Raw genomic sequence first — 14,930 nt, 5'->3', positions numbered from 1 at the left:
CATTCTTGGAACAACGGCTAGGGTTCGTAGCCAGGTCGAACATGCAATCTCCATATATTAGATCGGTTCCGCTGATACAGTTACATATTTACACCTAGGTTAAACAGAGGACAGGGTCTTAGTTCATGACCCTAACAGGTAGCCTGCGGACATATTATTCATTCACGTGTGCGGAGGTCACCATAGCCGAAGTCTTACTCGAAATGTCATTCGGCCTCCATTTTGTGATTCAGGGTGACTTCCACACTGCAAGAATACCTAAAATGGCGGCTAGATCCAAGATGGCGGCTTACACAATACATTAAGGTCAAGACCTTGCCGCGGAACCTATGTTCATAATATTCTTTAGACAGCTTGGCGTAGGCCAACATACATTTAAACAATGTGATTGGGGTCACAATATTATATGGATTTCCACATACTAATCTCTGCACTATGCGCATACCTGCATGGTGTAGATTGGTATTGGCCACCACCATAGAAAAACATGGTGACTGTCTATAATGAATCCCAACGTATAGGGGCAGAATCCAGAGGGGATCTCTGTCCCTCCGCCTTCATCAAAATACCGCCGCACGTAGAGGCACAGTACTGCAGTACGCAGGTTTTCTGGCATCCATCATGCTTCGTGGAGGAGAACCTGGAGGAAAAGTGGATGATTGCGATGAATCCTGTAGAAAGTTAGCTTCCATGATGTCAAGGAGACTCGAGTGGAAACCACAATGTGGGTGATACCAGAGTGTAGTGTGCAGTATGCAGTGTGTATATAAATAACCAAAAGAGGGGTTGAGGTCCTCAACGATGTTATGAAAGAAAGAAATCTTTGTTACAAAGTCTTCAGATTTGTTTCCTCTGGACCGCTGGCATATGTCTGCTTGCTTACCCTGGCCTCTGCCTTGAGGTTGCAGGTTTTCAGGGTTCCTGAACCCTTTTCTGCAGACTCTATAGGAGGGTTTCGAAGTCCATAATGGCACCCCTTTGGCAAAGTCTCTGGCTTTTCTCCTGCAGGTTAATGCATAGGCAGAGCTTCTTTCCAATATTTCCACATCGATTGGAGTTGTGGGGCATGCCTGGGTGGTTTATGATGGAAACGGGAGATTTTATGAAATGTTTGCTATTGCATGTACCATTACTGCGAAAAGATGTATTGCGAATTACCAGCATTACGATTTTATCGCGTGGCGTAACACAAACTGGATAGAGGGTCTACAAGTAAAGGGGGATCGGGTTTGCTGGGATTTCCCCCGTATACTTCATATATAGCCTCTGTAAGTCAGTGGCATCGCCAGGAATCAAATTTAGGAGGGGCACAGAGGGGCAAAAGACAAAAGAATGGGGGTCACAGACAAAAGTGGGGGGGCCGCCTATGAAAGGTGATGTGTGACATTGCAAGCACTCCTGCAGAGAGGCTTTTGTGCACGCCAACTACCCACACCCCACTGCACCTCCCCTCCCATCAGAATACAGGCACAAAACTATTCAGTGACTAATGACCCATCATTAGCAGTTTCGTGCTCTACATTCTGATGGGAGGCGCTGCAATCTGCTCTGCACACTATGGAGGTCGCTGTGCAGAAGCCGGGCAGGAACACCTGAGAAGTGGCTCGTGCTCATGTTCATAAAGATGCCAGAATGCATACCAAGATCACTGCTCGCTTTCAGACAAAAGGAGAGTATTTGCCGTGTGATCTGCAGACATTTGCCTCAGTGAGTGTCACAAATAACACCACGAACAGAGAACACGGTAACTGCTCGCCTTAGGAAGGGGGGCACAGGATTTCAGAGGGGGGCACAGGCCTCCCAGACACCCATCTGGCGACACCACTGCTCTACGTTAAGAAATTCCCAGCAATGTTGGTGTCGATTCAAACTTTTGTTTTATTTTGGAGAAATGTTGTGAGATTTCGGCAAAATAACAGAGGTCGGAAATTGAGGTTGGTCTCTGGTCAATCCACTCATACCTTGTGGACTGGAAAAGGTGCAGAATCTTATTTTTTAATAAATCTAATAGTGCTTTAGAAGTAATTTATAACACACTGAACATATGTCTACGAGAAACGCTTTACGAACGTTTCATATGCGCAGTATAATCACGGAACGAAATCGGCCACAATGTATTCACCCTAAATCTTTTTGATGCTCGACACTTCCTCGTACTAAGGTTTTAGTCCACAGGACAATCCCTGCTCATTACACCTGCTTTGTAACGTGCTTGCACTTCACTTAAGTTACACCATTTTGTTCCTCCTTCCACATCTGTTATCTGCCTTGGACCGACCTGGTGCCCTGGAACCTCTCTGATATTATGGGTTAGTTGATGTATCTAATGTCCTCCCTCTATCTCAGGCAATGTAACACTATCTCCCCACTCTAGCCATATGACACACCTTCAACCTTCCTCCTACAAATCTTTCTCCTTCCAGCAACCTTATAGTACTCCTCTTCTGATGGCAACAACATATTCCCTCCAACTTCCGTCCTCTCCTAGAAAAACTCTCCTCTTGGACCCCTATTCCTCTACACGCACTGCCAAAGACCTTCCTCCAACTCCTGCTCGAACTCACCTCTCCTACACACTGAACAGGCTGGATTATATAGGACACAGAGACTCCTCCCCCTTGTTGGATTATGAGGGAACAGTTTTTAGCTTTGGCTGCTGTTGGTAAGGCATAGTATCACAAGTATGACACTGACACAATGGATACAATTTGTAAAACCTTTATTGAAAATGTTGGGGTTGGAGAAACTCCTATTTTGCCCTATAACTAAGATGGGAGTAGTCTCGACCATCGAACGATAAACAAAACAGTCCTAGTAGATTCGGTCAAATCAAAATGGCCTATGCTAACAAAAACCTAATGTCTCCCCTAACTCTTGTACACAAAGTGTGAAAAGGAGAAATGTATGCAAAGGAAAAATCAGTGTTCAAAAGATTAAAGGTAGTTGAACTAGCTCTCCTCCTCATGCTAAACCTCACGGAGTAAGGCTGTCCTTGTAGGCAGGATGACACACTCTGACTCCGTTTCTAACATCCTAAGCAGTTCCAAACCGTGGATTAAGGCCCCCCCCTGGCCTTCCCTGGTAAAGTCTCTTTTTTGACTTTCAAAATTGTATTGCAACGCAAAGTAAAGTCTCTTTCTTTACTTTCAAAATTGTATTCCAATGCAAAGTTCACAAAGGTCCCCCTCTGCCGGGCTCAGACCTTACAGCACACAGTTCACACAGGTCTCTCATTGCCAGGCTCAGACCTCACATGTCACAGTTCAACACAAACTTGCAAGGGAGCTCCCTTCCCCATGCTTATTGTACTTCGGGTCTACCTTTGCAGGGCTCCGACCCCTTTCGGATGTTGAAGACTTTTGAATGTGTTGGCTCGCTTTACAGACCACCACAGGACCACTTTAACTCAAAGTTCACATTTACTCTTGCCTAATTCACATTTGCTCTTTGTTTGCTTTTTAGTTTCAAACAATGTACCTTTCACAGAGAGCTTCAACTGGACTAATTCCTTTGAATGGACCACTCTGTTACTTAGTATCACTGATCTCACCGCTGCCTTTTACTTCACAGTTCATTCACAGGTCTGCCTTTCTTCATGTCTCATCTGCACGCGTGCAGCCTTCACTTGTGATATAATGTTGCTACTTCATTTGCTTTAACACACACCAGTCTCTCAGGTCGCTGGCTAACTCACTGGCTGTGTGCACTTCTTTCTTGTTTTGCTATTTCCAATTCACAAGTCGAGCTTAGTACCACAGGCTTGGCCTTGCCTCCCCAACTCTGCCGTTCACCTGGGAAGGTCGCTGGAATCCTTGAAACATAATGCAATCTTCACTTGTGGGATCTGGCCTTCTCCAAGTATCTTTCATGGTCTGTCAGAGGCAAAGACCTCCAGTAGGGAACCCTTTGAGTTTTCAGCCTGCTGCTCTTGTCCCTTGGTCCGTAGCGATGCTCCAGTAGGTTTGCCTTCATCCCAGAAGTTCTGCTCGTACTCGTGTTCCGCCTTGCTCAGAGTGTGTCTTTAGGTGTTGCCTTTTATTCATGTGAGGAGGGCTAACTGGTATCAGGTGTATGCACTTAGTGTAAAGTACTTGACTTTGCCTGACCCTATTAATGGGACACGTCCAGTACGATGTGAAAGTGTTAGTCTGTTTACCCTCAGCCCAGTGTTTTTGTAAAAAAGGCACGGGGGAGTTGTGACTTCAGAAAATCTTACAAAATAGGATGGGGTAGATGAACAGAAAATGGGGGAATACTGCGTCTCACTGTCGGCTGTCTCACCTCCACTCCCTGAAGGCCCCTCAACCAGGTGATCTTCCCACACTGGTCTACCCCCAGGAACTGGATCCAAAAGTGATGGCCTTGTCCTGGCCACGGGAATGACAAGTCCCCAAGGACTAGCAGGTGTGACACCCTCTGATTGCTCACACCGCTAATGGCACAAGGATTGGATTTAGCTAAGAGCCTGACTGGCACTTGAGTGTGATTTGGGATTAGGGGTTGGGCAAGAGGTGCCGGGTTTTGATACTGTGTGTCCAGCAGACAAGTTTGCAGCCTTAGAAGCATTTCCCATGCACATCATTAATTATGAGCTCATTCATAGCAATATTCTACAGTGTCTATGGCAAGACTGTTCATGGAAACAAAGTATCTGCGTGGGTTCCTGTGTTCCCTGCCTTTGAGTTGAAACTGACAGGGATCTTTCTCTTTAGTCTGTACAAAATTGAAAACAGCCTTTCTGGTTGCCGGGCAAAAGTGATAGTTTTCCCTTAAAGGGGAAGGAACCTTTTCCCTTCCTTAATTTTGGGTCTGCTTAAATTAACCATTGCACTCTCTCTCTCCATTACAGGGGTTATTTCTTCACTATCACTCAGGCTATGGCGTCCACGCAGTGTTCGGAGGGAGTTCTGGGTGTCTGGGAAGTCTGCCTGTGTCTGGCCACTGCATTAGTGCAGGATCCAGTGAGGGTGGTCTGGGGGCCCTCCATATACCCATCTGGTTCCAGCATTCAAAACTTTGGGACAGTCACTGCCCCTTTTGGATCATTCTACTGTTTCTTACCAAAGGTTCGGTGGGGGACTTTGTTGCAACGTTTTTTCATACATTTGTGGAATTTTGTGCATTTTGCAGAAGTGGTGTGCATAGGCGGGAATGGTATTTGGCATTATTTTGAACCGGCAATTAATAACCCTAGCTACACTCACCAGTGCATACATGGTTGGCTCTATCAGGCATGTGCATAATTTCCTAATTTCAGCTGCACACTGTTGCTTGAATAGTTGACACAATCAGTATCACAGGTGTGAGAAAGAATGAGTGCATGTCAGATGTTCTTTAAATCATTAGTGCCCAGAAAGAGGGATGGGGGGATGTGGCAGCCTCCCAGCCAATGAGGAGGCTCAGAACGGGGTCTTTACCACACGGTATAGATCCCGCTCCGAGCCTCCTCAGAGCAGGAGGCCGCTATGTTCCCTCACTGGGAATCAGGTAAATTCATTCTACTGCATCGCCTTAACTTCTCCCCACCTAACCTCCCTTTTCCACATACCTAATCCTCCAAACCCCACTTAACTTGCGCTGCCTTGTCCCTCGCCAATGCTGGGAACACCAGTGTTTCCGGCGGGTCCCCATCACGGCAATGGGCATCATGGAAAGGGAAAAGACACTACATGTAGTTCCCTTCTCCCCGATCCATGGTGGCCATCTTGATTTGTAGTTTTATCTCAAGCTGAGAAATGGCAAACATGGTACAATGTGCCGGGGTACTCATATCAATATAACCCTTGCAGGGGGATGTTATATTGCTTAATTAGTTCAGCATATTGCCCCCTCTCAGGCTTCCCACAAATCACTCTGCAAAGTAGTAATCAACAAATCTGTCTTAGAGTGATCTTGCTTCCAGGTGGATTTATACATCTTGTGTGTGCTTTGTTTCTAACAGGACAACTTTGCTTCAACGGGCTTTGGATCTCCACACCCAGAGGCATCGGCACTTTAGGATCATGGTAGAAGGATTAAAAGGCACATTGAGGTAAGAAGTCACACTGAATCAATGGTCGAACATAGATAAAGTCTTTGTCTTCATTAAATTCACAAATGTGCCAACAAGCTTACCGCCCTGTACATCCTTTTGATTGTGAAAACAGCCTTCTGCTTGACCATCACCAACTTTAGTTAATTAGTTTGTGTTTCACTTGGTAATGTACTGTCGCACACACACAGCTATATGATCACTGTGGTGACAAAAGTTGACAAAAATTCCCCTAATATATCTGGATCCCAGATACAAAGTAGTGCCTATTGGTTCCAGTGACAAGTTGTTTGGGCACTTCCTGGGCGTATGCGGCAACTGTCTTTCTGTGTAACAGATTTTAGTCCAGTAGAGGCGGACTTGCCTTTGTAACTTTGTACAGGGTTATCCACGGGTATCAGTCTTTATCGATACTTCTTAGGAGTCATCTCAGGCCCTGCTGCAGATTTCCATTGTTGAGCTTGTTGAAGGACCGTAGCAATCTGGATCACCATCTCTAACATGCGTTGATGTAGCTGTTGAACGGGTAATTGTGAATTATGGGGTACTCAGTTTATGACTTGTTCCTAAATCAGTTGATCCCTGTTTTCTTCAGTCAGTAGTTTTCCAAGTCACATGTTGCACCTGATATCCCACCTTTTGAAGGGATTCATGTGATAATATTGGTGACGGTACTGTGTCGCGGGCCAGCCTCTTCAGTATCCCAGAGTATCCCAAACAAGGTGCCATTTAAGGTCTGTTCATCCGCATTGAGGACTTGGAAGGCAGCTCTTACATCTCAAGTGAGGATTGAGCTTCTGAACTGAGCCAAGCATGTCTTCTAATATGTGTCCATCTCAGTGAGGGTCTTTCACAATTACAAAAGCAGGCCTCAGTCTGCGCAAACCTCTGGGTGGAAAAGGAGTTCAAGTAGGCCTGACTGCTTTTTGAGCTTTACTAATACAGCTCACTGGCCTCTGACCACTCTATCCTGTATGTATTATAAGGATTTGGCCTGAATCTTGGCCAACGCCTCAGTCCACTCCGGGTCCCTCAGCAAGGTTGTTTCTTGTGGCGTGGAGTTGCTCCTGGAGGGTTTAGATACGGTCCACTATCCAGGTTGCTTGGTGTGTACTCCCAGGTGGTCTGAGGAGTACCTTGCCAGCAGGGTTTAGTTAGCCTCTGCAGACACTATTACCATTACACTCAGTCCAGGGTTTTTATGTGTCTCCGGCACTTCTTTGGTGTTTTTCTTTTGAGAACTATGGTGTTCTGCTTCTCGTCTAGGTTATTGCAGAAAACCTTTCCGTGGCCCTCCAGGTGCAAGTGCACCTATGCCGCGCCAAAGAAATGACAGACTCCAAAGCCCTTCCACTTCCTTCTTTTACTAGGTTCCCACCAATCACTTGGGTGGGGTTGCATGTCATAAATCCGAATTTGTCAAGTAGAAGATTAAGCCTTATAAGCTAGTTATGGGCATCTTATGCAATGGCCAGCCCCAAATGTGTGGGTGCTGCCATCATATTCCATATTCAGTGCCAGGCTTTCTATTTACCATTTTGACACCCCTTCCGTATGTTGGCCTCGCTGCATCAAACAGGGCTTATTTATTTATTTAGTCATTTATATAGCGCACATATCCCAGCGGCATCTAGATGCTTTTTGCTTAAGAAGTTGGTAACAGTGGTTACTTACAGAACCTTATGCAGTTTCTCTGCATGTATTCACTTTCTGTTTCTCGTAAAGCATGGACCAGGCTAATTCAGGCTTCAAGAGCAATGTTGAATCCATATCATCTTCTTTGCTCTATGGATCACCACCTGCTGGTGCTCTTTCGGGCACCCAAATGATGCTAGTGTCTGCGTCTTCATTTGAACCTTACCTCTAGCACATTTGAATGACCTCTGCACCTCAGTAACAGAAGCTCCTCTCTTTAAAGTGGCAACTTTCGCCAGTTCCGGAACTAGAGGGTCACCTCTGTCACAGAAAACATTGGGCCTCATTACGAGTGTGGTGGTGCAGGAAATATCAGTGGTAACGTGGCAGTGATTCCGCTACTGCCACATTCCCGCACTGCCATACTATGACTTTGGCAGTGAGGTGGAGGATTTACCCCCAGCAAAAAGCTGGAGGTGAATCTGCCGCCTTACCACCGAAAGTCTGCAAAAATGGTCTGGATTACCACCTGACGAATTACCACCTGTGCTAATTCTGCCAAAATCCCATGGACTCCATTTATGGGGACTAACAGCGCCTTACCACCTCTTGTAATCCATTGGTAATTCGACCAGACCAAGTGGCGGTAACAATAATTCTGTTTGGCGGTATTTCGGCAGATTACTTGCCGAAACTCCACCAAACATGTCATGATGCTCATACGACAGGCCTTCCCTAGCAACTACCATTGCTCATTCTGTCCTGGACCATGCAGAGATGAACTGTAATGCCCTGTATGCCAGTCACATGTGTCGCAGAAGCAGCGTGCGAACTTTCAAGCCGGCAGGTCATATATGGTCACCCCGAATAAGCCTGACCTTGGAAACCAGCAAGCTCAGACTTACCCTTCCCCCTCAAGGAGGTGAAGGGGGTTCTCTCCCAATGCCCTGTCACGAATATTTGTGTCGAAATGGTGCATTTTGCAGCACAGCTGTTAGAGACAATGGTATGAAAAGCTGCGGACGTGTTTAAAGGCAGTTCTGGTTGTGACATTGTGCAGTGCATAAGATAACACACAGGGCATTCCCCCTGCCCCCAAATTCTCATCATTTCCGTGACAAACAGAAAGTGATGCTCACAAAAGATAAATCATAGTCACACCTATGCCACATACTCAAGCAGTGCCTAATAGAATGCCCCGATAGAACTTTTGAAAGAATGGCACATCTGTTTTGTAATCGGGTGTGATCTGAGGTTGTTTTGGGGGAAGCGTCAGCATCTGCAGGTTTAATATGTTGAAGCACAGTTCTGGAAATAAAAAATAAATGACAATGCCTGAAAACATTTTATGCAATTGAGGAAGGAAAATGCCAAACACGAATGATTTGCAAGTATAGTGTGTGCTGTTTAGTATGATACAATCAGAATTTCAGAAAATAGATTCAAATTCTGAATTGCGATCACCAGTAAGGGGTTTGACATCCCATCTCAGATATACTCACAAAGTATCTCTGAGTGTTGCTCAAGCGATCCAACGCGCTAACATTAATATCAGGCTGTTGCCCAAACAGTACAGAATGAAACATAAGGAAGCCCACTGTGCTAGTTTTTTGGATGTGCAGCTCAGACATTCCATGGTGACTTCAACTCAACATGCCAACATGCTAGTTTAACTGCCAGGCTATTATGCAAGTCTATGCAAAAAGGACGAGCATACTCGTCCATGGCACTTAAGGGACACAGCCATGTCAAATTCCAAACTGCCAAGACAATTGTTAACTGCTCCATCTAAAATCATGTTTCCATGGTGGTTCCAACTGTGCCTGTTTTCTTTTATCAATTTACATGCATGGTTACTATAGTTTGTTGACATAACTCCAGAAAATGGCCAGGCTAGATGACATTGGTGGCAAAAAGATACCATGCCAGTTTCAACAGTGCCATGCCAGTTTCACATTAGGCCCATCAGGTGCAACATTGTGCCTCGCCATTGCTCTCATAAAATGATCATAGCAGTTTAAACAGTGTTAAGCACATTACCTTGAAAGTATACAGGTTTCCCATGGAGAATCGCCATGTTACCTTCACATTGCCTCTGGAAAACTCACCTGCTCATCAATTCTATGAAAGGGCTGCCTCCATATAAGCAGATTGTCATGCTAATAGTTGCACTGCCCTCAAATAATGGCCATGCCAATTTCATATTGTCACTGGCAAATTGGAATGCGACTTTCATCAGTGCCTTTCCAGTATTGGGCCAGTTAAACATATTGCTATCCTTGCTTTCACACTGCCCAAAGAAAACTCCTTTGCCATTTTCACACTGCCACAGAGAATTACCAGGTCAGTTTCATATTGCCCCATACCAATGGCAGTGCCCTTTTCATCAACATTTTGCCAGTTTCAACCAGGTTAAGCATATTGCAATGCTGTTTTCCACATTGGCTGCAGCAAATTGAAAAGCCAATTTTATATTGCCTGCAGAAAATGCTGACGTCAATTTCAAATTCCTTTTTACAGCTTGAACAGCGACACAATGTTGTTACCTCAAATACGGCCTTGTCAAACAGACCATTGATCAGTTCCACTGACCCCAGATAGTGACTATGCCACTTTCACATTTCCCCCAGAAAATGAATGGCTAGACAACATCCATATGGCCAATAGACATATTACCTCCAAAACAATGTCATTCCAGTCAGTATTACCACTGTCTCTCGAGTTTCAAATTTCACCCTCAAGCACATTGACCAGCCAAATAATTGACCTGAGAAAGTCCCCATACCAATTTCGAAGTGGCAAAGAAAAGGAATGTCAGTTTTGCATTGCTACAGAAAATTCCTATGTAACTTCACAGTTCCTCAGAAATTGCTCCATGACACTCCCATACCGCCTCCAGGAAACGTATGCATGTGCCGGTTCCTCCTGCTTTTTTTTTATCCCCTTTCCTCTACCCTTCCCTCTACAGCCCCCACTCTCTCCCTCCAGTGGAATAACTTTGCTGAAAATGTTGGGGGGGACATGACATACGAAGAAAAGGTGCCCCAGCCAAATGAATGGGGACAAAAAGGTGTTCCATTAAAGTTGGGGGGTAAAAAAAAAACCTGTTCCCCCTAAAATTACGCCCATGTCTCCCTCTATACATCTCTCTCCCCCCACCCCTCCCTCCCTCTCTATCTCGTGCTGCAGTAGTCTAGCTATAGCTGCCACTGTCCTTCTGTCTGATCATCTTGTGCGCACAAGCACACATGTCACAGGACGAAGGTTCATGCAGTACCAAATGACTCACCTTCTGAACATGGCTTGAAGCCCAGCCCTAACCAGGAGGTTAGTCATTGAGTACTTGGTGGCTTGCGTTTCCCAGACCTATGTCTGCTTTTGCTGGAGGCTATGGATGGGGGCAGCATGTCAGATGGAGCCCCTTTCAATGCCCTGGCATTCTTGGCTGCCAATGCCAACATCTGGCAGTATTGGGCACCATCATGTGTGAATTGAAAGCCATGTTCCTATGAAGTGTTAATGGGGTCTCCAATGTTATGTGACCAGTAAACCATCTGATGTGGGTTAACAATAATTATTTCAAAATCAAAGGCTTTTAGTTTCCCAGTGGACGCATCTCAGGGTCCAGCTCAGTCCTACATGTTATATATGGTGTATTTACTGTATCACTCCCCACAAGGCCTGGGTGGAAGCCCTTTGCCATGTTCAAATGCAGTCTATTAAATAAACTGCAAAAAAAGGAATCATGTGAGACTTTGTCAAAATGTTATCAACAGGTTTGTTAATAACATTCACCATGCAGTGCTTTATGTTAGTCTGAAACTGTCTGCAGCTGTAAAATCGGCGGAAATTAGCCTTACTTAAATATTAGAAGCGACAAGGATAGATATATTTCCAGCCGATAAACATAAACAAGTGACGATGGTTATCCAAGGCTTAAAGCATTTGACAAGCATATGTTGGGCCTCATTGCGGGTCTGGCGGTAACCGTGTCGGTGCTACCGGCAGGTTGCCCCCGAACCCCTAATGATTGATCGGCACCTGACTTCCTGGTAGCACCGGGGGATTACAACCCTGGATGTCCTGCAAGTAAGGCACCGGAAAATGGAAGTCCCCACTCTATCGGAATGGGGACCATGGAAGCACCGGCACTGTAAAAACTCTGTGGGCGGGTACCGTTCCGCCGGGCAGGTCTGACCTGCCGGGCGGAACGGCACCCACTCGCAGAGTTGTAATATGCTGGTGCGGAAACAACTGTCCTGGTAAGCTTACTGGCACCGTTGTTTCTGGACCGGCGTTGCTCTAATGAGGCATTGGGCCTCATTGCGAGGTTGGCAGTAGCCGTGCCTGTATGGCAGGCACTACTACCACCAACCTCGCTACCGGCACCACCACCCACAAATGGACAATTACCGGCCCATTACGAGTTGAATGGGCCGGTAATTGCCCATTCGCGGGTGGCAGTCTTACCGGGCTCCTCATCCCCATTCTGCCCCATAAGGCAGTGTGGGGATGAGGAGCATGGATGCACCGGCACCGTTAATAACGGTGCCGGTGCATCCGCAGGTTTTCCTCGCGGGGGCCGGTGCGCCCACCAGGTCCAACGTGGCGGGCTGTCGGGTACCCGCGAGGAAAACTCGTAGTTGGCAGTACGGTATGAACGGTGCCGCTGCCGTACCAGCACCGCTCATACCGTACAGCCAAACCCATAATAAGGTCCATTGAGTCTTATGTCTTTCCACCCTAAAAGCTACTATCACTGAAGAAGGACTTCGGGCCACTCAAACCAAACTGCATCAATGGACATCAATATACTGTTAGCTATGCATATTGCCATCATCCTGGTCTACCGATGCCATCAGTTTATGCCATGTTTAAAAATGCCCAACGTATGCATTTCTTATTCAAAATGCCTTACTATCAACACATTTAACCCACATGATGGCAAATATTTCTAACAATCGATTCAGCCATACTCTAAGGCTCAAGGTGAATCATTGATGAACACAAAACACTCTCATTGTGTCCTGCATCCGGGGAATCTTTAATGAAATCTGAAATCCTAATTGGCCAGACTGCCCCTCACCCGGCCACACTGGCACCCTGCATCGTGCTGTGAAGGCCGCGGTGATGGCGCCCACACGGGCCCGTGTGGCTCTCTGCTCTCACACGCCAGCTGCACGGTAGGCAGTGTGATTGAGCTGTCTGCCTTTGCGTGTGCAAAGAATCGTGCATGCCTATTTTTTGGCAACACAATTCAACTTAACATGTTTTTGGTTTTCACTATTAAACACTCGATCTTCAGTGCAACTTAAGATGCAAAGATGCAGTGTTTTATATTGAAAACTTTTATAGTGAATGCACTTTGCAGGGGGGGGGGTATGCCTCATAAAGCAGTTTCCAACCACTAAAAACCCACCCGACCGTTTCCCAAAAATATGTAACCCTTTACTGCACCCCTAAATGCATTCACTATAAAGATTTTCAATATAAAAAATGTGATATAAACACTATATTTATTTATGGGGTTTGGGGTGGGGTTAATTCCGCCTCCCCAGTCTACACACCTGCCTACTTCTACGCATTAATGGTTACAGTTTAGATGCAGGGGAGAGGTGAATCATAGCTTGCACAAAGCAAATAAGATTGCTTTCTGTCAAAGTACATGGGCTAACGTGCAATCGGCGTGGTCACGTTGTCATCACGTGGGTGGGCACTGTGCTTTTATTAGGTGGTTGCCTCCAGCTGGATGATATTGCCTTATAACTCTGAGGTGTTGTCTGGCAGGCCGCCATTTTACTATATTGAATGGAAGGGGCTGTGCAGAGTAGACTGGACTCACGTGCAGACCTCCCAAACAAACGCATGTCTCTTTGCTATGCATCTGACCCGGCTGCTCTGCAATCACAAGGACGAGAGAAAGCCCGGCACAATCGCGAATCGCAGTTTGGGAAAGGTTTGGGATTACCGGGGACGATATTGGGGACATAATAGTCCTTTGGAAATCACATTCCGCGAGTGATATTGTCAAATGCACCTGCTGAGCAGTGAAATGCACATGAAACTGCACCAGCGTGGACAAGAAAACTGCCCACTGGGCAATTGGGCCGGCCAAGTGTGCGCAGCTGTTTGCCAACACAGGGAAAACATTGCTTGGTGGCCAAAATAAAATAACAATTCTGCAATCAATGAATCATTCTTATGAAGCCATTAGCGGCCCTGGGGAATTGGAGCGACGGGTGCAGTTGTACATTTCTTTCTGCAGCTATGAAGCTCCTCTTTGCAGCCGGATACATATTTCATGAATGCTGCTCTGCGATTTTGCGATTTTTTTTTAGATCATACAGGGAAAATACGACAATAATAGTAATTTTTTTTAAAACTCCAATGGAAACTCAAAGGCTTTAAGTGAACATATTTTTTAAAACAGTTGAGTAATGGAGAATGGACGCTAAATAATGCATGTTACTGCTACGGGAAAGGATGTTTTCATTGGCATTTGCCAAGCATGCACACAACTCGGTCATTCTTTGCAGTACGCGCATGCCGCAGGAGGGGCGCGTCATCCTGGCATCCGCATCCCACTGGTGAGGACCAGCAGTGGTGAAACATGTCTGGGGGGTTGCATCTTTTCCTGGGCAAAGGGAACTTGGCCCAGTAGATCAGGCTGGACTGCTCTCATTGATGGCAGGACCAAGAATGATGTGCAAATGACAGGTCAATCGTGCAGGCACAGACAGCTGAAAGGTTATGGAATGGAAGCAGCCCAGAGAAGTATCAGTGGTTCTGATTAATGTTGAGCTTTTTATTCATAAGCTATGGTGTTTGAAGCTACTTTATCGGAGTCCAGGGGCAAGGTGAATCACAGTGCAAAAATTACGCTCCTTTGCAGGTCCCTGCCTGATCAGTCATGCCCAAAAGAGAAAGTCTGATGCAAAGTATGAGCGTTTCTATTTTCAACTTTTCATATCCCTAAAATAGATTGGCCACTCCTTTCAGCAACACACAGTTTGCATTGTCTTTTTATAGTTTAACTACACACGTAACAACCTAACAGAGCAAAATGATACGCACAGATGACAAATCTCGGAGGGGTGTGTGTGTGTGAGATGGAGTGAAAGGCAAACGCCAATATCCACTTGCAAGCGACCACCTGGGATGTAACTGTAACACCAGCCCATTGTCTTTTCTTTACACGTTTTTTTAACAGAAAATATGAGCCATTACTGTTGTACTGCATTCTCAGCCTAAGATTGTATATTGT

The 14,930-nt window shown here is 45.8% G+C and overlaps 1 protein-coding gene across 1 annotated transcript in view; it reads left to right on the top strand.

Moving 5' to 3' along the window:
• THSD4 (thrombospondin type 1 domain containing 4) overlaps positions 1-14,930 on the top strand; it is a 1,773,455-nt gene that overhangs the window by 208,430 nt on the left and 1,550,095 nt on the right. Inside the window, exon 2 of the mRNA XM_069624755.1 lies at positions 5,942-6,031. Within this exon, the coding sequence (XP_069480856.1) occupies positions 6,003-6,031 (29 nt within the window). The 5' untranslated portion in view covers positions 5,942-6,002. The remainder of the gene's footprint in view (positions 1-5,941; positions 6,032-14,930) is intronic.

Source organism: Ambystoma mexicanum, chromosome 11 (assembly GCF_040938575.1).
Source record: "Ambystoma mexicanum isolate Mex_15411 chromosome 11, UKY_AmexF1_1, whole genome shotgun sequence".
Taxonomy (NCBI): domain Eukaryota; kingdom Metazoa; phylum Chordata; class Amphibia; order Caudata; family Ambystomatidae; genus Ambystoma; species Ambystoma mexicanum.
This window is presented reverse-complemented; position numbering and strand designations above follow the sequence as displayed.